This window comes from Cebidichthys violaceus, unplaced genomic scaffold (assembly GCF_023349555.1).
Source record: "Cebidichthys violaceus isolate CVI_PGR_0920_01 unplaced genomic scaffold, fCebVio1.0.p SCAF_22, whole genome shotgun sequence".
NCBI lineage: Eukaryota > Metazoa > Chordata > Actinopteri > Perciformes > Stichaeidae > Cebidichthys > Cebidichthys violaceus.
In genome coordinates this window covers 3,194,708-3,217,811 of record NW_027176395.1, presented here as the reverse complement: position 1 = coordinate 3,217,811, position 23,104 = coordinate 3,194,708, and the positions used below count along the sequence as shown (strand labels likewise).

General features: G+C 45.6%; 1 protein-coding gene across 3 annotated transcripts in view; it reads left to right on the top strand.

Moving 5' to 3' along the window:
• The window catches only part of kiaa1109 (KIAA1109 ortholog), a 66,048-nt gene extending 43,590 nt beyond the window's left edge, over positions 1-22,458 (top strand). Inside the window, exons 61-91 of one of the 3 annotated variants that reach the window (XM_068717618.1) lie at positions 845-928; positions 1,869-2,067; positions 2,414-2,473; positions 2,650-2,876; positions 3,474-3,650; positions 4,258-4,382; positions 4,499-4,622; positions 4,785-4,897; positions 5,639-5,729; positions 6,115-6,174; positions 8,360-8,622; positions 8,817-9,032; positions 9,301-9,481; positions 9,569-9,749; positions 10,088-10,249; positions 10,341-10,480; positions 10,721-10,916; positions 11,538-11,738; positions 11,939-12,115; positions 12,771-12,908; positions 13,373-13,618; positions 13,721-13,874; positions 15,884-16,041; positions 16,551-16,740; positions 17,170-17,387; positions 17,607-17,858; positions 17,967-18,170; positions 18,732-18,926; positions 19,470-19,604; positions 20,342-20,507; positions 21,443-22,458. In XM_068717618.1, the coding sequence (XP_068573719.1) occupies positions 845-928; positions 1,869-2,067; positions 2,414-2,473; positions 2,650-2,876; positions 3,474-3,650; positions 4,258-4,382; positions 4,499-4,622; positions 4,785-4,897; positions 5,639-5,729; positions 6,115-6,174; positions 8,360-8,622; positions 8,817-9,032; positions 9,301-9,481; positions 9,569-9,749; positions 10,088-10,249; positions 10,341-10,480; positions 10,721-10,916; positions 11,538-11,738; positions 11,939-12,115; positions 12,771-12,908; positions 13,373-13,618; positions 13,721-13,874; positions 15,884-16,041; positions 16,551-16,740; positions 17,170-17,387; positions 17,607-17,858; positions 17,967-18,170; positions 18,732-18,926; positions 19,470-19,604; positions 20,342-20,507; positions 21,443-21,659 (5,250 nt within the window). In that variant the 3' untranslated portion in view covers positions 21,660-22,458. The remainder of the gene's footprint in view (positions 1-844; positions 929-1,868; positions 2,068-2,413; positions 2,474-2,649; positions 2,877-3,473; positions 3,651-4,257; positions 4,383-4,498; positions 4,623-4,784; positions 4,898-5,638; positions 5,730-6,114; positions 6,175-8,359; positions 8,623-8,816; positions 9,033-9,300; positions 9,482-9,568; positions 9,750-10,087; positions 10,250-10,340; positions 10,481-10,720; positions 10,917-11,537; positions 11,739-11,938; positions 12,116-12,770; positions 12,909-13,372; positions 13,619-13,720; positions 13,875-15,883; positions 16,042-16,550; positions 16,741-17,169; positions 17,388-17,606; positions 17,859-17,966; positions 18,171-18,731; positions 18,927-19,469; positions 19,605-20,341; positions 20,508-21,442) is intronic. The other 2 variants (XM_068717619.1, XM_068717620.1) reach the window with 2 other exon arrangements.
• The last annotated feature ends 646 nt before the right edge of the window (positions 22,459-23,104 follow it).

Here is a 23,104-nt window from a genome sequence, read left to right as displayed (position 1 = left end):
ATCTTGGTTGCAAAAACCAAGATGGCAATGGCCTAAATGACGAACTCAATGCAACAAAACCGTAGTGCACCAACCAATGGGGGACGTCATGCTGCTTCTTATATACAGTCTATGTTTGGTCTTGAGGAGTTTTAGCCTGTATTCACCGACAAATAGCCTAAATTGTACCCATACTGCACTGCTACGTATATTTGTTTCTGCTAACGTCACGTACGCCATCACACACGTTCCCTCTCTTGACCGTCCGCACAATCGCCAACGTTATGTACACAACCTATGCACCGAGTTGTTTCTTAAAGGTATAAAACATTTCAGTTTAAGAAACATCTGTCTGGGCAATACACTGGCAGACTGTGTAGCACTTAATAGAAAGAGGACCATCTGTCTTGTTAGTTATATTGAAAATCCTACCTTTTAGACTTCTAAATACCCGGGTATACCTTGATACCGTGATATCACCCAAGCCTGTCTTTTTTTTTTTTTGTCCACAAAATCCATTTTTGTACTATAAACCGGTAGTGCTCAATATGGATGTCATGCACTGTGTGCCATTTTAGTAATTATTCAGACAGAGCTACTGTAGACCGCCAAATTATTTATTGTTAGTATTTTTAAAATGTTTATTTATATGAAAAATAATTCAAATTTACCTGCTAACATTGGAAATATAATTCATGTCCGTCCGTTCCCCCCCCTACACACTAATAGAAACTTTTAGGGGAAACACTGGATATCAATGAATGGTCCATATCAGTTGTCTTGTTGTACTCCAGTACTCTGCTATACTACAGTATGACCACAGAGACGAGATATACCAGCTGTTATGTCACACTTATTTCCATAGAGAGGACAAGTACCAGCTACGGAGGGCATCCACTCTGAAGCTGGGGCCAGCACTTCAGTAGGCCGGCAAAAAAATGCACGAAAAGTAACCGACAATTTATTACATCTCTTGTGATGGCTTGTTGTGGGACAATGACTTACTGTGATCAACACTTTTCCATGCCACCCGTACACTGCATCAACGAGTGCTCCTTTTTGTTGTGAAGATGGCAGCTCGCACCACTTTTTAACAATCGAAGTTTCAACCCACAAAGCTGGCATAACAACAACAACAACAACAACAAATGAAGCTTGAGCTGGTGGCTGAGGTGTTTTGGGGGTGTGTAATTACTTCATTCTAAAAAAAAATGAGGTTATGCCAGTTGGTGTCCTGAGTATCCCTTATCCGTTGCTAACATGGAAACAAATGCAAATCTACAAATGGAATTGTATAAAATTGCACACACAATAGCAGATTTAATGACATAGCAGGCTTATTGTTGTAAGAGAAAGCATTTTGGAATGACCTGGATTCCTGCAGTAATTGTTCCAAAAGTGGTCTGTTTTTCATCCAGTTCATTATGAGAGATAATCGGTTAGTTTAGGAGGAAAACATGCTTTTTTACCTGCCTCCAGTTATGACTGGGATGATGATCAGTCTCTCTATTTTAGGACCAATCTAGAGTTGATCCAGAAACTCAGGGCATTTTTATTTATTTTTTCTTCCCCCCAATCCTGCAATTAAACACAATCTAACAAACTGAAAAGCTTGGTAACACTTCACTCATTGGTGTATTCACAAGAGCAATAATTTGTGGAATTTGACACATTTTATTTAAAATTGCATTTAAAAAAAACAACCTGCATTGCTCCTGATTTTATTGAACCGAAAAAAAAAGAGTCTGCACAGTACAGTAGAATGAAGCGTTACCAGCTAACTCTGCCTTTTTTTCCGTACACATGGAAGTGGCTTCTTTTTCCATATGCTTCACTCTCATTTGAGGCCTTGGTAACCACCCACCCACCTCTCCCTGCCTCTCCGCCAGGCCAACCACAGCATAGATTTTGACACCGGCTCAGCTATGGTGCTGACCATTGAGAGCACGCTGATCACCGCCTGCTCCTCTGAGTCCCTGGTAAGCAAAGGCCACTTCAAGAACTTCTGCCTCCGCTTCGCCGAGGGCTTCGAGACCTCCTGGGACGACTGGAAGCCCGAAATCCGAGGGGATATGGTCATGAATGCATGTGAGTGACGCGTTGTATTTCAGTGTGAATTACGGTTCCTTTTGCTGCAGTTTTATCACCTTTTTTAAATACAGGTCAAAAGCATTGATGGAGTAAAGAAAGGACAGCATTCTAAAATTTGCAAATTTGCAAATTTTTAATAAAACTGAATTTAGCCTCTCTTTAGAGATGCTTAACGAAAAAAAAAAAAAACACATTTTATACCTACATAGATAAATGTTTTACTGTGGACCTTATGTTATTGAGCGGACTTCAGTCGGTCAAAACAGAGCATTCTTATATGACTTTCTGGGCACGCTGCTCCTCTGAAATATTGACTGGCTGTTGCCTGTGTGTCTGTGTACAGGTGTAGTCCCTGACGGTACATATGAAGTATGTTCCAGGACTACGGGGCAACCTTCTGCAGGTAAGTTCTTTTTAGCTAAGCTCTGGTCCATAAAATATGGATCACACCCTAGAGCTTCACAATAAGCACAAGACCGCTGTCTGAAAACTCAATTTCGCATTAATTGCATCCACATCCTCAGCCGTTCTGTCTTTTCCTCTCCCCATTGGCTTCCTCCTCCTCCTCCTCAAATACAGAGAGCAGCAGTGCCGGCACCTGGACTCTGAACGTGCTTTGGAAGATGTGCGGCATCGACGTTCACATGGATCCCAACATCGGCAAGCGGCTCAACGCGCTGGGCAACACGCTGACGTCGCTGACGGGCGAGGAGGACGTGGACGACATCGCCGACCTGAACTCTGTCAACATGGCGGACCTTTCGGATGAGGACGAAGCCGACTCCATGTCACCCACCATCCACATGGTCAGTCAATGACGGGTTCGTCCACGTCGCAGCTCTCTCTTTTGGGCTATTTATATACATTGATATCCACCACAGGTAGATCTCTTTTGTCATTTAAATAAAACTTTCAACTTAGTTGTGATGATTTCAATGTTAAGGAAAAATATGCCAGCTGTAGATCAGCTGTTGTGGTTCTTGACTCCAGCTGGTGGTTGACACAAGCTAAAGGAATTGTTTGACATTTTGGGAAATAAATGGTGAATCGTAAATGGACTTCTACTCGAATAGTGCCCTTCTCTGTCCAAAGGTGAATGTCCTCACCTTTGGACAGATGCTAAGCTAACTAGCTTCCCAAGGTAGCCTCATATATGTATATATATTTATTTAGGTAGCCTCATATTTAACAGACCGACATGAGAGTGGTATCTATCGTCTCATCTAACTCGTAAGAAAGCGAATACGCTTATTTCCCAAACTATCAGACTATTCCTTTTAATATCAATACATCTGAGCAGATCCTACCTGGCTTACCTTCAGAAGCTTCAGAAGGTAACGTCTGACCCGAGTCGACCGTTCCTGCCACCTCTTCCATCCATTTGTCCCTGCCGTTGTTTACAGAGTCCAGGGAGCCAGTTCAGCCCTCGGCTGACCTTAAGGAAGCGTCTGGTAAACCACATCCTGGGCCTCAGCCCCAGGCCTCAGAGTGTGTCGCACCCGGCCGACTACTTAAACTGTGCGTCGCCTCGCCTCCGAGCGGGCAGTGCCCGGGCCCAAAGACCCCTCTCCTGGGCCTGTGTATGTAGCCACCCCACACGGTGTTGAAACTCTTCTCTGGGCTGTCGAAAAAAAAATCACTTGCTAGGTGGCGTTACATCTCAGTCACCGCTTGAAGGGTTGTTGATTCCAAGATGCTGAGCAATGCTACGTCACGCTTTAACCAAATGCCATGATGGTGGAGAAATGGTGTTGCTTAGCATTGGCTTGCCCTGCCCTACTTATTAACCTTCAATGATGGGTGAACGTATGAATTAGGGTTCTACAAATCCCGGATGCAGTAGAGCTTTGTTTTCCCCTTGCACTGGAGTGGTGATGGTGGTGGTGGTGGTTTCTCCTGTTTCGTGACATTCTGTGTTTGATGATACCTGGTGTGCGGATTGGACTACATATAACCCTGCTGTAATTGAATCCTAACAATCAAAATAATTCACCTCTAATCAGACAGATTTTAAAGGGTGTGTTCTCATTTGCAGCAGCTGCCTGGCGGAAATCTTTCAGGAAATGTTTTTATTTTTTTTTTCGGGGTTTGTTCAGAATTTTTTTTTTTTTTTTTTTCTCTTAATTTTGTCATTGGTTTTTATCTGATAAATATGTCCGGATGTTTATCATTGGTTTGACCCAACAGGAGACCATTGACCCCAGGAAGCAGATGGCAATGGGGAACCAGGTGATCGACGCTCGCGGGAGGAAGTTCACCAAGGTGGACATCAGGGAGCTGAACGAACAGGCCAAAGTCATCGACGACCTCAAGTGAGACGTGATATCGTGATGCGGTGTCAATGATTCAAAATGGTTCAGCTAGTGAAGACAAAAGCCCTACAGTTCATTGCCATCCTGTTCAAACATCCTCTTTTTCTGAACCACAGGAAATTGGGGGCAAGTGAAGGCACCATCAACCAGGAGATCCAGCGCTATCAGCAGATGGAGTCCGTGGCCGTCAACGACATCAGGAGAGACGTCCGAAAGAAACTGCGTCGCTCCAGCATGAGGGTGAATGCTCATCTATTTACCATCCCTAAACAGCAATGTATTGGTCAAAGGAAGTTTGGACACTGTCAGTTATAATGTGACCCGCCATACCGGAATGTCTCTCATTTAGACTTTTTAAGGAAACTTGTGTCTGACTTTGCGTTTTTCTTTTTTGCTGACCAGGCGGCCTCTCTAAAGGATAAGTGGGGTCTTGGCTACAAACCAAGCTACAACCGCTCCAAAAGCATCTCAGCGGCAGCGGGCCGACCGCCTCTAAAGAGGATGGACAGACAGAGGTAAAGAAAAAAAGAAAAAAAGAAGCCACTTACCCTGCCTGGTTTCATTTGATCAGGAAATGACACTGTTAAGAGTGCTTCATAAAGCATTTACTGTAAACAAACAAGACAAAGTAACTCTGCTGTTGGCGCTCCATGTTTTTAAAACGACATTTCCCATTAACCTTCTCACAAAGAGGATGCAGGGACCCACAAATTAGAACGCTAACGTAGAGTAGAGGAAGTGCTTATCATATTTTTTTTTTTTATTGTAATTCTGCAGATATCTCTGAATTAATGTAGTATTGATGTTAAAACGGTTGACAATGGGGAAAACATTAACTCTGGGGCAGAATGAATGAGTACAAAACAACTGGAAATGAATGTGATGAGTAACATTTTTTTGCTTTGTGCTCTGATTGAGAGTTTAATGTTTTATGAGCTTAAAAATAATGTAGTGCATGTTGTATAGAAGCTCATTTGCGCCCAGTGTGATGAAAAAAGATCCCCCAAGTCATTGCAATGAGAAACGTTCTTGTAAAAAAAAATGACTTTGTATCTCAGAATAATGATGTAGTATCTCAAACTGATGAGTTACTGATATCAAAGTAAATAGTGACTTTGGAGACTCGGAATCAGACAATTAGATGTTGTGAATTTATTATCAATTTTGACTTTTGGACTTAGAGGAAAAACAGAAAGTTTCCCGTTATTTTGCGATACTTGTTTGTATCTTCTCAGTTTGCGTTGCTGTGTCTCTAGTTCCAGAATAGGGGACGTGGATGATCTACCGGATATGCGCGTGGACGCGTCCTCACCTGGTCCACGGGTCACCTTCAACATCCAGGACACGGTAAACGTCAAACGGCCGACCCGGAGAGAGCTACAGGAACATCTCTTAGCCTCTCACAGATTTGATGGCACTGTAGCGAGTATGCTCTAGACACATTTGGTTTTAACCCAATCTATAACTAAGGCGATGATGGTAGATATTATGAGTTTTGTGCCATTTCCTGTTGACAGTTTGAAGACCATCATCTCATCCTTCATGTCGTTGTGTCACTGTACTTGATCTCCATACAACCTGATACTTACTGTGACTCGTACGTCGCATGGTCATGGTTTATTTTAAAGACGGCTCAAAGGAAGAGGCCATCACGTTCTGAGGATTTCATTTTTTTTTTCATTTTGGATGAGCTCCTTTTTTAATAACCTTAATAACTTTTGTTCAATTGAAGATAAATAATCAGGCTCTGGATGCTGCACATGCACCCGTCAGTCCAGGAGAGGTGTTCAAGGTATACGGCTCGAGAGATTCAATTTAACAAATTTAAATATCTAACCGACGGCAACAAATACTTGTTTCCTCCTCTCCTCTGTGATTACCTTGAGATAGGACTTTGAATATGCAAAATCAAAGCAGGGTGATGAAACGTTAGCTCCTGCCGTATTGATATGACACAAATTTTACGTCGAACAACGGTGTTTATTTGCATAATTATTTACCGTTAACCGGATCTTTGTGTCCCTAGTTATGCTATGATTTATGTGATGCCGTACATGGAACCAAAATACACATCTTCTACAGTCTTTATTACTACTCACTCACTAGATACATACCAGCAGCATTCCATCACCCACAGAGATATGAGAGATAGAAATTGGTCCAGGATTTTCTTTGGATAACGCAGGCATGCTCTCAGAAATTGATTTTTCTTGCATAATAAGACTTGCCTGTAAATACGAGTTCATAGTCGGAATGCTGCTAATGATTTATGGACCCACACGTTCTCATCCTGTCTTGAAACTGCATAAATAACCAAATCGACTTGCCTCGAACATTAATATTCTGACTGATTTCTAACACCTCTGCATGGCTTTAGGCTCTGAATCGCAGCCTGTTCAGCACAACTGTATTTATTTGTACCCCAACAATATCCGATCAAATCCAAAATTCAGATGGACTTCAGTCCGGCTTTAAAGGTCATCGACACGTGACGTAAAATTGCCGTTATTTGGTGTTATTCCCATAAAGATAAAAATGTTTACAATACTCTAATTAGACTAAGTAATTTATATTTCACTTCTTCCCCACCTTAAAGTCGGCTCTGCTGTGAACAGCTATTCCCCCTAATCACCCTAAGTGGCACAAATTGTTCATAATTTTCTCACGTTAATATGCTCCATATTTATTAGACGCGTCTAAACAGCCAATAGATCTTTAAGGACGAGCCTGATATTTTGGGAAAAAGCCCTTTTTTGCTCTCTTGTTGAGGGTTAGATGAGAAGATGTCTGCCTCTCTCATATTTGTATGTTCAGGATGAAGTTAAAGCGAGCAGCCAGCTAGCTTAGCTTAGCATAAAGACTGAGATCAGGGGGAAACTGCTAGCCTGGCCAAAGGTGACAAAGACCACCTAGTAGCACTTCTAACGCTCACCAATTGACATGCTATATCTCTTTTGTTTAATCCGTCCAAAAACCAAAGAATTTAGATTTACAAGTTGTGTTTTTTAGGCGAGGTCTATTTGTCAGCAAGGCCCGGTGACTTCTCGGGAGGCAACCAGCTGAAGAAGAGGGAGACTCAAACTATCCCTAACCAATTTGTGACCAAAATCCACTTATTTAACATAAATCCTGTTTTATTCCAAACAATGTTTAATGAAAAGGCACCTTTTTATTAAGTTAATTCAGTTTTAACTGCTAAATAATCATTTGAACGTTGATGAATCTGGTATTTTCCTGCTAGAACGATCAAATAAGTTTTCACCACACAATGCCTCCGATATTTACTCTTTAATGGTGTCAGACCCGGACCGACCCCGCTTAAGGCCACATGACCGAGTTTGCTTCTTTCTGTTCTGTCATTCGCCTTGAACCGCCCACAGAGTCCCAGTCAGCGAAAAAAGAAAAGACAAATAAACACACATCGTTGATGCTCGAACAGATTTCAAGTCAGGCAGTTTGCAAACATTTTCAACATCTTGTATCTATTTCTTCCAGCTGTCTTTAAGGATAGCAGACTTGGTGTACTTGAAGACTTTCTTGGGCATCTTTCCGTCATCACCCTCTCTCGTGTGTTTCGTCTTTTTTGTCTCCTGTCGGGGCATCGCTTCTTCCTCATCTCCCTCCTCGTCTCACACTGTCCCTCTCTCTCTCTCTCATTCCCCCTCACAGAGTTTGCATGACCTCTCCGCTCCTCTGGCAACTGTTGCAGGCGGGTAGTGTTCTGTCATTGGACATGTCCTAAAACGAGACATTTAAACCGTGCTGCGGGGACTTGATTCCAGCATTCAGTTATGGACTACAAGTCACACGTGAAGGGAAGGAAATACCTTGAGGTCCAATTAACAGAACACTACCTCCTGCAAAGTAACGATTCATTGGCTGACTTCCTGCTTAAGACGAGTCATGTTCTTAAGTATGAAGAGCTTCATGAAGACTGTCTCCTTGTGTGAGTTTTGACTCTTTGCCCCTCTCTGAAGTTTCCCGAGGAGACAGAGGTGGACCTGTTGTCAGTCACCATTGACGAGCCATCCCACCCTCACCATCACCTTCATTCTCCATCCGTTATCGAGGGCCAGGGCTCAGTTTTCAGTGCCCCCGTCACCCCTTCCGTCTTCTCACCCACACTTCCCTTCCAGCACGACGACATGAGGCGCGAAGACCTGTCCTCATGCTCCTCCGAAGACTCGGAAAAGGAGGACGAGTTCGAGCGGGAGAGACCGCCGAGCTACCGGAGGCCCATGTGAGTCGTCTTTTTCTCTCTTCTTTTTTTTCCCCGCTCCAGCTCAAGCATTCTTGTGATGAATGGTAGATGAAAGGAGGCACCTTTAATCACACATTACAAAGCTTTTCTTTCATGTTTTCTTTTTTTCTTTCTGTACTATAAATAAAGCTTCACGGTTTTCAGCATTCACTAAACATTCCCTTTCTTCCCAGCCAAGCGTCTCACAGGAAGTCCTCTGGGTTCTCCGCTGTGAGTCAGCTGTTCAGCGAGCGCTGGCCGAGCACGCCTGCCAACCGCAGCTTCGGCGGCCCGGCGACCGAGAGAAACATCGACTTTGAGCTGGATGTCCGCGTGGAGATTGACAGCGGGAAGTGCGTCCTTCACCCCACTACTCAGCAACCAGAGCATGAGGACATTTCCCTCAGGAAGTACGATGAAAGGCACACTTCTTACTCTGATAACCACTGTGGCGAGAATAGATTTTCATTTGAAGCCTGACTCAGTTTTCCTGCTATTTCTTTTTTTTAAATAACGTCCAATCAAACTCCACATTAGGAAATGTAGAATTTAATTTCCCAGATGAATTTTTTTTTTTTGCTCTAGTGTGTCCTCAGTGAAACCTTCTATATTCAGAGAAGTAAACAGAACAAGGCACGAGCACACCTTCCTCATATGACTCCCCTGTGGGTTTTGCAGGAGCTGTGAGCGCAGCCTCAAAAGTCTGGACCAGGAGTCTCCCCCCAAGAAGAAGAAGCTGCAGCCTACCTACACCTCCACCACGCATCTCCTAGCTGGCAAGAAATGTCCCTCCTCCCTGCAGACCAAATCCAACGACATGGAGACCACAGTATTCTACATTCCAGGAGTGGACGTTAAGGTCGGCTCCCTGTAGCGTCCAAAGTGTCCACAGGTTTCTACTCTGTCCTGTTCCTTTGCTTTAAATGATTCTATCTTCCCTTTTTAGTTGCACTACAACTCCAAGACACTGAAGACGGAGTCGCCCAACGCCTCGCGCGGATCCTCTCTCCCTCGCACTCTCTCCAAAGAGTCGAAGCTGTATGGTATGAAAGATAGCGGCCCTCCCAATGCAGTCCAAAGCAAGACTAACTCGCTCCTACCTCCCCCGCCCCCACCTATTCCATCAGGTACTGAGCATTCCCTCGTTTCTCCTTGCATGCCCTAGCACCGACCGTAATCACCGACACTAGAGCGCCGCGGCGCTCCGATGTGATGATTTTTACATCTGGGCGAGGGCCCCCACCGAATCATGTGGATGAAATGTGATTTCATCTCCTATTTCAAGGCATGAATCCGAAAGGGTACCTCTTGATCAAACTGGGCTCATGCATATTGATGCGCACCACAGAGGGGGGAAAAAAACGTTTATTAATACGGTTCCAGTTTATTTAAAGTTTTAAGAGATGAGGAAAGTGTTGTCGACGTATACTCCGGATGGTTTTAAAACTCCCATGTGTCCTTGCAGCCAAAGGTAAAGGCAGCGGCGGGGTAAAGACGGCCAAGCTGTACGCCTGGGTGGCCCTGCAGACTCTGCCGGAGGAAATGGTCATCAGCCCCTGTCTGCTGGACTTCCTGGAGAAAGCGCTGGAGACCATTCCCATCACTCCGGTGGAGAGAGGTTACGCAGGTGTGTCTTGTTGAAACGTCTCATCTTTCCTCGCGTTGGCAGTCGGCGCTTTTCTCGTGTTCACCGCTTGTCTTTGTGTTCTTCCCGTCAGCGGTGGCTTCCCAGGAGGAGGACATGGGTCAGTTTGACCCGGTGGAGCAGCTGGAGGAGTCCACCACCTCTCTGGTGTCCTCGTCCACGTCGGCCTACTCCTCGTTCCCCGTGGACGTGGTTGTCTACGTCAGAGTCCAGGTACCGACACACCTGACTGTTGTTCTTTCCGGTCTTTCACGAGGATCTTTATTGCTTTAGCTTAATCTTTATCTTTTAAGACATTTGATTAATACGTTAGATTATAGCAGCAACACAAATAACCTTCTCGCATTTTCTCATAAGAGCTGTTTTACTTTTTTTTTAAAATCATATTTATTTATTTATTTATTTATTTAATTCAATCGGTCCCTTTGTATTATCTATCGCCCGTGTCTGCAGCCCTCTCAGATCCGCTTCAGCTGCCTGCCGATGTCCAGGGTGGAGTGCATGCTCAAGCTGCCCTCCTTAGACCTGGTCTTCTCCTCGAACCGTGGCGAGCTGGAGACCCCGACCGGAGCCCACCCCGCCGAGGGACCTCACCACCCCTCCTCCACTCCGCCAGGGCAACACATCCCCAAACCGCCCCCCAGCAAAAGTACGTGGAGCGCGTCTTGCGGAATAATAAGGCTCTAATGCGTGCAGAGAGATGTGAAGGGAAAAAAAAAAAGTTTTCTTTTGAAGTCTCTCGAAGCTCAGTGAGCATATGTGTAAGCTGTCACTCCGTGCTCTGTGTGGGCCCTGTGTGATTTAACGTTGCTCACAGCTTGTTCTCATTCATTCATTATTTTTGCCCTCCAGTCAGTCTTTTTGCAACATCATGCAACTTTTGACATGTTTTTTTTTTTTTCCCCCTCTATTTTTTGCTATTTTACAGAGCATCTCTGTATATTCCATCTTTTTGTTTTTAGTCCAGGCATATCCAACAGTAAATGTACAGTTTACTCTTAAGCCAAAAGAAAAACAATGCATTAATATACTTTAACAAGTCAGCAGACGATTCCTTTGGTTCTCTACTCCAACTGGCCTTGTCCTCTCAATGATGTTGCTTGGTCCGCGTCTCGGACGCATGAAAATCCGATGTTTTTGTGACACGAGATTAAAACACAAATCTTCCAAAAAACGGTCTGCTGTTGGGTGTCACGTTTGAGCTATTTTAAGCCTTGCTGCCTGTCTTACCTCCTCCCGTGTGTTTCCTCCCTCCTCTGCCTCCTTGCAGCATCTCCGTTGCTGGGGAGCCCTCTGGGCAGGAGCCGCCACAGCAGCAGCCAGTCCGACCTCACGGGCCCCCCCAGTAACTCCTCGGGCCTCAGCTTCACCGCCTGCATGTCTGACTTCTCCCTCTACGTCTTCCACCCCTACGGCGCCGGAAAGCAGAAATCCGCTGTGACAGGCCTGCCGCCGGGCCCAGGGCCATTAGGTACGGAAAAGGGAAAGTGTGTCTGAGTATTCTAATGGGCCGATAATACACGGCTGCGGTCTGTGACGTCGCTTCACCGTGGATGTGATGTACCAACCCTCTAGATCCGGTGGATGTGGGGATAACCGTGACTTTACAAACAAATGTAGAATAAAACTGACGTCGAGTGATTGTCCTGATAATCGCTCTCTCTCCTCAAGGTACAGTAGACGAGGAGCCTTCCTCAGTAACAGGAAGAAAAGACTCTCTGAGTATCAACCTGGAGTTCGTGAAGGTCAGCTTGTCCAGGATCAGGCGTACCGGAGGCCCCACCTTCATTGAAAGCTTTATTCCCGCCAAAGGGGGCAAAATGGACACGACCCTCATCAACATCTCAGGTACGTCGGTGACCCCCAGAAGAAGACGTGCAGCGGTTTATACTGACTAATGCTGTCGGTTCAAGGCTCAGAAGACTTGGAATGGACTTTATGCAATCAGGGGAACTCAGGGAAATGGATAAATTCCCAGCAAAAGTGAAGGAATATTAGGAAAATTTATAAATTCAGTTTGAAGTGAAGCTGAATACTCACAGCGTAGGATCTTTAGGAGGTATGAAATACATTATCGGCAGTAGGCGATTAGTACATTTTTAACATCTGGGATGTTTTTAGTTTTCGGGAGAATTTTAAAGATCCAAGACGAAACCGAGCAGGGCTCAGAGAAATAGTCACGATTCCAAATCTATCTGCTACTTCAGCACCACGGACAGCGCCGTGGATTCACCGACACACAAGCGCAGTTGTTGGCCGCTGATGTTTCAGAGCCACGGCTTCTGACTGCACAAACACATACAGACAAAGGAGCAATGAGTCAGGCAGGCTAGACTAGACTCTCTCTGCTTCGAAGATGGGTCTCTGACAGGATGCACAAGTGCTTATTCTTGCCCTATAGATTCGTTTCAAGGAGCATATGCTACTTGTTTGCACACCTTTTTAAAAAAAATTAAAAAAAAGTGTGACTCATGCATGAAGAAATGTGGTATTCTCCCCTCAGCTGTGTGTGACATTGGCTCGGCTTCCTTCAAGTACGACATGAGGCGACTGAGCGAGATCCTGGCCTTCCCGAGAGCCTGGTACCGCCGGAGCATCGCCAGGCGCCTCTTCCTGGGAGACCAGACCATCAACCTGCCGGGTGAGTTTCTGACCCGTGTCGGGGGTCGGTCTTTGTCGAGTTGATGCATAAGTATGGAATGGTTTTACCACTCTGCTGCTCCAAAATCACCACCGGCTTTCACTGGGCGTCTAACGCACTGAGCAGAGAGCATTTCTGTGCTTCTGACATGCGTTTCCCCAAAAAGAGTCTCGCTACAGCTGCTTACTTTTAACATGTCCTGCAATTAAAATAAGCAGTGTGGACACAAGAATAGAATAAAAGTGCTTAGTGTAGAAATATGCAGAGATATGGAAGGAAATGCATGACTTTTCATGTTTGGCCTTCGTCTACCTACCAATCTCCACGGGTTTAAACTTGTGTTCATTTTTAATATCCCATCTCGCTGACCTTCCCTCGGCCAACATTTCCTCCCACTGCTCCGTTTTGACATTTCCACGGCTGTCCTTTTACTTACACGTCTCCCAACCTTTACCGCGCCTCAGCCTCCGGCCCCGCCACCCCGGACTCGGCCGAGAACGTCACCCAACACCTGTCCCCCGAGTCCAGCCGGAAAGCCTACTGGAGGACGTGGGACGGCAGCATGGGGACGCAGCACATGCCCCAGTCCCCCAACGTCTTCTCGGAGCACTCCACCGGAAGCAACATGTCCCCGGGGGGGCTGGGCCACCTCAAGTCCCCCGCGCCCGGTCGCACCAGGAGCGTGTCCGATTCCTCCGCTCCCAGGAGAGGTGACTGCAAATCACACGCCATTAAGTGAAAGTGGAAGATTACAAAATGCAACGACGGCTTGTACGAGATGCTCATAATAATCGCCGTTCGTTCTCGTCTAGACTCGGTGACGAAGACCTCCACCCCCTCCTTCAGTAAGAATGGCAAGGCGGCGGGTCAGCAGGGGGCGCCGTGGGAGACGCTGGTGGTGTTCGCCATCAACCTGAAGCAGCTCACCGTCCAAATGAACATGAGCAACGTCATGGGAAACAACACGTGAGTGGTGTAAAGTGCTGTGAGTTAAATGGGAAGATCGATTCCACTGCAGAGCACAAAGGTCTGAATACTGTTAAATAACATAATAAATACTAATAATACTGGTTTTAAGGCAACATTTCTATCTATAAGCTCTTTCTCAGACAGGCAAGATAGATACCAATAATGTTGAAATGCTAAATATGAAGCCACAGCCAGGAGATGGTTAGCTTAGCCTAGCATAACGCCTGGAAACAGCTGGCTCAGTTCAAAGGTGACCAGCAGGGTTGCATATGGACGAAAAACAAATGAGATATAATGTGTTGATGAGTGAGTTTTAGAGGAGCTGGTCATTGCTGTACAGACAACAGAGTGGTGTTAATCGTATCATCTAACTCTTGGCAAAAACAGTGAATAAATGTATTTTCCAAAATATAATAATGAATGTATTCCTAGGATAAATAAAATGTAAATCTCATGCTGAAGTATCCCCACTCTAGATGAACTTTTTCTAGCAGTTTATTCCTTATGTTTTCTACCGTCTCTCCAAAAAACGGAAACCGACGACGCAATAGAAATATTGGTGCACAAACAGACTGCAGTATGTCCACAAATTGGCCTCAAACTTAAACGTGTAAGGGATTCGTGTCGGCCATGACGTTACACCATCCCGTCTGGAAAACACCGCTGTAGTGCCAAAGAATCTGTATCATTTATTTACACTTATTGGAGCCGGTGTGGACTTATGTCTCCTAGCCGCCATCGTTTATCTCCCGCCTTCGCTTATATCCCAGCTCCTTTATCGCCCGCTCTCTTATGGGCTCCATCCATCTCTCCTCCGCCGCTGTATTTCACCGGTCACGATGACGAGCGGCCGTTTTCGACTTTCATCGCCGCGGTTAGGTCTTGAATTGCGGCCGAAAGGATCCTGCTGAATCATTGACGAACGCAACGCCCTCGTAACCGAGCCGGCACCGTTTTTATACGAGGCATCGCTCTCTCTAACTCTAGTTTAAATTATTTAGGATATTCCTCCGTCATGAAAACATTCATGCGAAGGTGTTTTTTTTGTTTTGTTTTTTTAAAGCAAGAGCACTGCATAAGAAGCTGTACTTAGACATTCACTAAGAGAAACCTCGGCGTCATCTGAGATTCTGACCTCATCCTAATTCGTTGCCCAAAATCTGGCCTTTTTAGCGTTTGAGCAATATAGCAAAAGACGAGACGTCTGCTGAGCCAGCAAGATGCTGAAAAGCTTGTTGGTGCTTTTGTTTCTGGTCGTCCTGAACGCTCCGGATGCTGACCTCCCCAAAAGCAGCCGTTGCAAAAAACTGCCGAGCGTTCAGAATGCCGCTGCCAAGCTTTTTAACAACTGAAATGAGCAATTGCTGTATATAACTCCAGTTTTTACGCGACCTACGCTGGCTCCCTGTGTCTTTTTAGAATTGATTTTAAAGTCTTTCTTTTAGTTTTTGAGGCGCTGAATGTCCTCGTTGCCTTTTAACATCACAGACTCCCCATCGTTTATGATCCTCCCCAGAACCATAAGAACCTCCACAGCCGCTCAGAAACCTTTAGGGATCGCTAATTTAAGTCACAACGCCCCCAAAATAATGAACATTCTGCCCTTTAAATATTAGACTTGCTGACTCAGTGGACAGTTTTTAAACGCCAACTCAAAACGTATCTTTTTATTTTCCCTGATAAACAGCTTTTATGATTTTTCTCTTATTCTCTTAAAGCACCACTCGTCTTCACCCTTCCTCCTCAAGTATGCGTGTCGTTTTTTAAACTATTTTTTGGAGTTTTGTTGTGAATTGTATGTAAAGCGCTTTGTGCCGCAGTCTGTGCATGAAAGATGCTGAATGAATAAAGTCAATTCACTCATCGTGACGTGTTCGTCTAAAAAGGCCGACGAGTCGATCGGGTTTAGAGCTCCGAGGTCTGCCGGTCTGCCGGTGAGAGTCCTTTCCTCATTATTCAGCGGCGTCTCAGGGGAGCTCACAGTTCGTGTTTGTCCCCCCCCGCAGCTGGACCACCAGCGGGCTGAAGAGTCAGGGCCGACTGTCGGTGGGCAGCAACCGGGACCGGGAGATCAGCATGTCCGTCGGCCTCGGCCGCTCCAAGCTCGACTCCAAGGGCGGGGTGGTGGGCGGCAACATCGACGTGAACACCCTGGAGATGGTCTGTGAGTAAACAAAGCGTCGACATCTGGTGTTTTTCTGCACCTCGTTAGCGGCTCTTGTACACTGGATGTGGACCCGAGCCAGAGTTTAGTGCAGAGCTCTCACTCGACACTGGGAGCTGTGCAGAGATGAGATGCAGACGTATAAACACTCTCACATTTAACTCCCACTGTTCTACACACACTGTGTCAATCTGTACTTTACATTTTATGTGTTGCATTTTGGTGGTTAAAGAAGCTAATATAGGATGTATTTAGATGTTATATACATTTGTAAATAGAAGGTATTTAGAAGGGAGTATTTCTCAAGACCTGTGTGTATGAGTATTCCTGAAAAAAAAAAATATAAATATTAAAATATATTTATAGTTTGGCAACTTTTCTTAAGGATTTTCTTATCCTGAAATTACCGCTAGTTCAGTCTAAATAATCCCTTTTACATCACGTTATAATCGGCCGCTTAAAGCTGCGGCGCTAACTGTCGCCGTCCTTTTTTTTTTTTTTTTTTCCAGCCCACATCTCAGAACACCCCAACCAGCAGCCCAGCCACAAGATCCAGATCACCATGGGGTCGACGGAGGCGCGCGTGGACTACATGGGCTCCAGCATCCTGATGGGAGTTTTCAGCAACGCCGACCTGCAGCTCCAAGACGAGTGGAAGGTCAACCTGTGCACCGTCGACACCAGCCTGTCGGAGAAAAGGTATGGAGATGAAGGCGGCGGCGGCGGCGGCTCGTCGAGCAACGCGACGCTTCCTGGTTGTTGTAATATAGCGCTCTAGATAGAATGCTAAGATTTATTGTGCAGCGAGTACATGAAGTGTTTTTTTTCTCTTTGGGAAATCGCTTTGCTCTTGTTTCTTATCTCGGTTCATGTCGCCTGGTAGAACTACCACCACCTGAGTCCATATGAGCAGAAGTAACCGCATCAAGCGCTCTTGAGAACGCATGTTGTGGTTCTTTAGACCTTCATTAGGGCTTCCTTAATTACGAGGCAAGCCAGTGTAACAAAGTGAAGACTCAAATCTGCCCTTCCAGATGCAGTGCTGTTTTATCTCCACTACTACCGTCTGCTTTCCTGCCGTGTCTTAATCTTCTATCCCCCCCCCCCCCTCCCCCTCCCCCCCCCCAGTGAAATCTTCGTCCACGGAGACTTGCAGTGGGATATTTTCCAGGTGATCATTTCCCGCTCCACCACGCCGGACCTCATCAAGATCGGCATGAAGCTGCAGGAGTTTTTCACTCAGCAGTTCGACACCAGCAAGCGGGCCCTCTCCACCTGGGGCCCCGGTCCCTACCTGCCCCCCAAGACCCCCGTCATCAACGCTGACAAAGGCTCCGCGGAGCTCTGTAAGCATGCCCCCCCCCCCCACAACTGATTTGCAATTCTAATGCGCTTAATTTGTACACAACAGTTGACAAGGTGGTTTCAAACATGCAGCATTGGTTAAACAGAGATTGGAGATTAAAAACATAATGCGCTGAACTGATCCTGTCAGCAGCGCGCCTCACGTTCAGGTCGGCGTCTCACTCCGTGTCTCCCGACCGTCGTCTTTTGTTTTCCCACAGACATGGACGCCGCCCATCACCGCCACTGGCCCGGCGTGCTGAAGGTGATCGCCGGCTGCCACATCTCCCTCTTCCAGATGCCCCTTCCCGAGGACGCCGTGCAGCTGGGCGGTTCCATGAGCCTCCACGGCAACCACATGACCCTGGCCTGCTTCCACGGGCCCAACTTCCGCTCCAAGTCGTGGGCTCTGTTCCACCTGGAGGAGCCCAACATCGCCTTCTGGACGGAGGCGCAGAAGATCTGGGAGGACGGTGAGACAAAAATGTTCATTGTGGGACTGGACTACGTAATGAAAAACAACATTTGGCGCCGCCCATAATCCCTCTCTCACGACCCTCTTGTGTTTCCGTCCGGTCCAGGCTCCAAAGACGATTCTACTTACATTGTTCAGACACTGGACTTCCATCTCGGTCACAACACCATGGTGACCAAACCCTGTGGTGCACTCGAAAGTCCAATGGCCACCATAACCAAAATAACCCGCCGGCGTCACGAAAACCCCCCACATGGAGTCGCCACAGTCAAAGAATGGTTCAACTACGTCACTGCCATGAGGAATGAAGGTAACCTTTTGATTTATGTGAATCTATGTGAATGTGATGATGTCATCACGCATACCGGTTCCACTTAAAAAAATGGAGTACAGATCTTATTTATTTTTCCCAAATTTAAAATGATACTGGAAACACTGAATATTATAATAATAATAATAATGAATAGTGTTTAAGGTTCCCATTGTATTCAATCTGTCTGGAAACAACACATGTACAATGAAACTGGATCTCTTCACTGCCAGTGTGAACAATTACATCAACTGAATAGTGTTATAATGTTACGTCATGGTTTTAAGATAGACTGGAAACATGTGGATCGGTCACATCTGGCCTTAATAAATTCAGTATTAGAGGTGATATCGAAATGCAAATGGTTGCTTCATTGTAGTGTCTTCAAACACTTTCAACTTTTCTCAACTTCAGACAGCTCTGACTAAAAGAAGACGATTTCAAAAAGACACTTCTCTCCGTCTGCCGTTCCTTTCAGCTGCCGCCCGTTATCTTACATGTAAAATAGGCGCAGACAGTATTCAACGAAGGCTTTGACGCGTCTTATGTCCCCCGTCTCAGAGTTGAACTTGCTCAGGAACGTGGAAGCCAACAACCAGGAGAGCGGAGCGGCCGCCAAAAGCGCCAGCCTGCTGAGCAGCTTCCGCAGCTCCTCCAGCTACAACCATGAGACGGAGACGATCTTCGCTCTTCCCAGGATGCAGCTGGACTTCAAGTCCATCCACGTGCAGGATCCCGACGAACCGTCTCTAACAGGTAGGACTGCAGCCCGCAAAGTGATGCAACGGTACATAAAGGAGGCAGTAGCGCATCTGACGATTTCATTTAGCTCGATGTAAGAAAAATTAATAAATCAGAAATCGATGTAATTCCTGGTCAAGTTCGGCACCATGGAAACGACCTTACAACCACGGAGCGCTCATACCCGTGGGAGAGAGAGGCTCATGGAATTTTATTTTGAGATTGGCCTCAATTATGAAGACAAGATAAACGAGACACAAATTAGCTGGCGAGGGCACCCAAGGGTCCCTCCGCCTCGTTGCACCCACCGCTATAAGAGCGCTTGGCAACTCTAGATACAGACCTCCCCCATGTCCCCTTTACAATCCCTGTACTAATGATCCATAGCTGCAAACTTGTGAAAAACACATTTTGTTCTTGTATGACGTTGTTTGTTTTTTTTCCCGCCAGAATTCATCCCGCTAGCTAACGCTAACGCTACCAGCGTCCAGGAAGTCAAAATACGAGAATCAAAGGTTTGTCCTCTCGTCTCTTATCGTTTGTCTTCATTTGTTCCAGACGCCGACAGGAAACCCAAAGTGGAGTGCAGCGTGGTGACGGAGTTCACGGACCACATCTGCGTCACCATGGACGCCGAGCTCATCATGTTCCTTCACGACCTGGTGTCTGCCTACCTGAAGGAGAAGGAGAAAGGTTTGTTTTTTTTCTTTTTTTTCGCCACTACATCATTCATTCCTCAAGTCAGCCAGTCAGCGAGAGACAATAAGCAGCGTTTGGTCCTTCCGACCGGCCGCGCTCTTTGGGACAAACTCCAGAGTCGTCTGCGACAGGTGCGGCAGTGCCGACCGTTTTGATTTGAGAGTGAAAATGGCCCCCGGCGTTCTAAACCAGACGCGTCGATAAAGAGAATAACAATATGAACCACGTCTGTCTGCCTCCCTCGCTTTGGAAGCTGTCTGTACGCTGTCGGGCCGCTGAGTGTTATTTTCGCACACAGCGGGCCGGTCGGAGTGCTCAACGCAGGCAGCATTTTAAGTGGTTTCTCATTGTGACCGAGGAACAAATTAACACCCTTTTTATGCCGGAAACCTCGCATTCTTCGTGACAATTAGAATAGCGCCCGAGACTTTGTTCTGTTTGTTCTGCGGCTGAATGGAAAGAGAAGAGAGGCGAGCGTCGGAACAATTTCGCACCAGAGCTTGATCCCCCTCCTGATTAATCAAAGCAGGCCAGGTGGGTATTTGAATGTGAAGAGAGTCCAGAGGCACGCTTTCGAGGTTTCGGGGATGTTAATGAATGTTTATTGTGTTCTGGCCCTGGGTGTTGTTGCTGGAGAATGTGTTTGCCATGTTAACAAAGAACACCAGGGCAGCGGAGCATCCTTAAAGCCTCTCTCCTCTCTCCTTCCCCCCCCTCCTGTGTGTCCTCAGCCCTCTTTGCCCCGCGGATGTTCGCTGCGCGGCCCGGTCAGAAGAGCCCCACGGCGCTGCACGATGAGAGCTCAACAGACAAGGACAAGGACGACGGCATCAACTACACCACGGTGGACTGGAGGGAGTTCATGTGTAACACCTGGCACTTAGAGCCCACCCTCAGGTCAGACAAATTCATTCACAGCGCCCCACTCGTGAATAACGCTCACTCGAAAAGCAGCGGAGGGCGAAGAGCGCTCGTGACGCAGTGTGAGCTGTGAAGGTCACTCTCTGTGACCTTCGTGGCCACGCCAGGTCACAGTCAGGCAAACCGGCAAATTCAAATAAACAAGGCCGTCATGCATCAGTGTATGATGGGAAAAACAGGAAGAAATCCAAGCCACACATATGAAATAGAAACTAAAAAAGTTCTATGCTCAAAATGTGTGCATAATCACACAAAATGTGTGATTATGCACAAGTATTGTTGTGCATACTTGTATGCACAAGTATGATAGTGGCATTTGAAAGTATCAAAAGTAAAAGTACTCAATATGCAGAAAAAATGCTCCTCACAGGTTACATATGAGAATATTTATGTATTTATTAGATGCTTAATGGTTAAGCAGCATGTTGTAGTTGGGGATGGGTTGGGTTTTTATCTCGAATCACGATTAACAAAAAAAAGAAATAAAAAATAGAACATGATTGGATAAAACAACACAGGAATTATCATGTAAGAAGGAACAGACTCACACAATGTTTTTATTTATTTATTCATCCTTTATTTATGCAGGGGGACCTCATGACTTTTGATTACCTTATTTAAGATTAAAATAAGGTTAAAAAAAAGAAAGAAAAAAAAAAAGTGTCACCTATCAATGATGATGCAATAACAACAATCTTCTTCACAAAATGTCATGAAAATGGATTCCAGGATGTTCTGATCGAGATGGTTGAGATGGAGACAGTTTTTTAATTTTGAATGCTGTTGGATGGTTAAATAAGTAGCATTGTATTTGTTTATGCTCATAGACTTTAGATGTAATAACTGAAATAAGATGCAAAGAACTACTTAGTGTCTGTAGTTTTTTTTAAAAAGTCTTCCTGCGTTCTCAGGCTCATCTCCTGGACGGGACGTAAGATTGACCCGGTGGGCGTGGACTACATCTTGCAAAAGCTGGGCTTCCACCACGCCCGCACCACCATCCCCAAGTGGCTGCAGAGGGGCGTGATGGACCCGTTGGACAAGGTGCTGTCGGTGCTCATCAAGAAGCTGGGCACCGCCCTGCAGGACGAGAAGGACAAGAAAGGCCGGGACAAAGAGGAACACTGAGGAACACTGAGGAATGCGCCGCAACCGCCGTAATCTGGGCCGTGCGGGCGTTTCCCCTACAGGTCAACGACACTGGATTACCGTATTACAACAAGCCACTACTGTACAACACGTTTGTCAAACGTTTCCATTTGAACCTGCTACAGCCTGTGAAGTTCAGCCTAGTTTGTTTACTGCGGCGTACGCCACTAGCAGCTCAGACTGAAGCGTTTTGCACCGATCTCGTTTTTTTCTGTATATTTTGAACAAAGTGTTAGAATTATTTGATTGCTTTGGTGAAGAAAAAAAACCCTTAAAAAAAAAAGAAAACACCTGCCTCTCTTACCTGCTGTACATGACCTTACTGAAATCGCTTGAAAGTTTATTTTAAGGCTTACCAATATTTCATGAGAAATGATTTCTTATACCATTGCCTTTTCTTTGTTTCCCATGGAACACATGGTAGATATGCTTTATGTATTTTATAGTGTAGTTTTAAGATATTTAAGAACAGTTCAGTGACTGTGTTCTTGATTTGTATTTTTATTTTTTTTTGATGTGAACAAATAAATAATGGGAGGTTACTGCACATCATCCGTATCGAGGATGACATGAACTTGTAATTATAATTTCAAACCAAGATCACTATTTATGGGTATGTGAAATGCAAAGTCTATATCGTGTATCGGCTTGGTGTGTCAAGCTTATTTTTGTCCTTTTTAAAAAAAAAAAAATCCATACAGTAGAACCAGTGTATATAATTACATTTCTTAAATATGTTGATTTCCTAACTTAATAAAAATATTGCCATTCAATTTTAGATGACGCTCAGGTCTGTTTTTGTTCAGTTGGTACTAATTTAAATGTATTTATTATTCATCTCATCTTCAACCGCTTATCCGGGATCGGGTTGCGGGGGCAACAGCTCCAGCAGGTGGACCCCAAACTTCCCTTTCCCGGGTCACATCAGCCAGCTCTGACTGGGGGATCCCGAGGTTCTCCCAGGGCCAGTTTGGAGATATAGTCCCTCCACCTGGTCCTGGGCCTCCCTCGGGGTCTCCTCCCAGCTGGTTGTGCCTGGAACACCTCCCTAGGGAGGCACCCAGGTGGCATCCTCACCAGATGCCCGAACCACCTCAACTGGCTCCTTTCTGTTTTCGTTGAAGGTGAATTCCACCAATTTTATGCTCTAAAGGGCCGTATTTTTGTCATTAGGAGTACATGAAAATGTTTCATGTTTTCATAACAGAAAGTCAGCATCATTAACTAGCAGCATGGTGTTCAATTTACCAGGTAGCGAGACTCCAAAAAAACAAATATGCTACAATATTGGTTCATTCTGCTGCTTCAGTTTCCTTCTTTTCCGAATCTGCCTCTTGTGAGACGTGAGGAGCATCACTACATCTCTACATCACTACAGCACTAGAGCACTACATCACTACATCACTACAGCACTAGAGCACTAC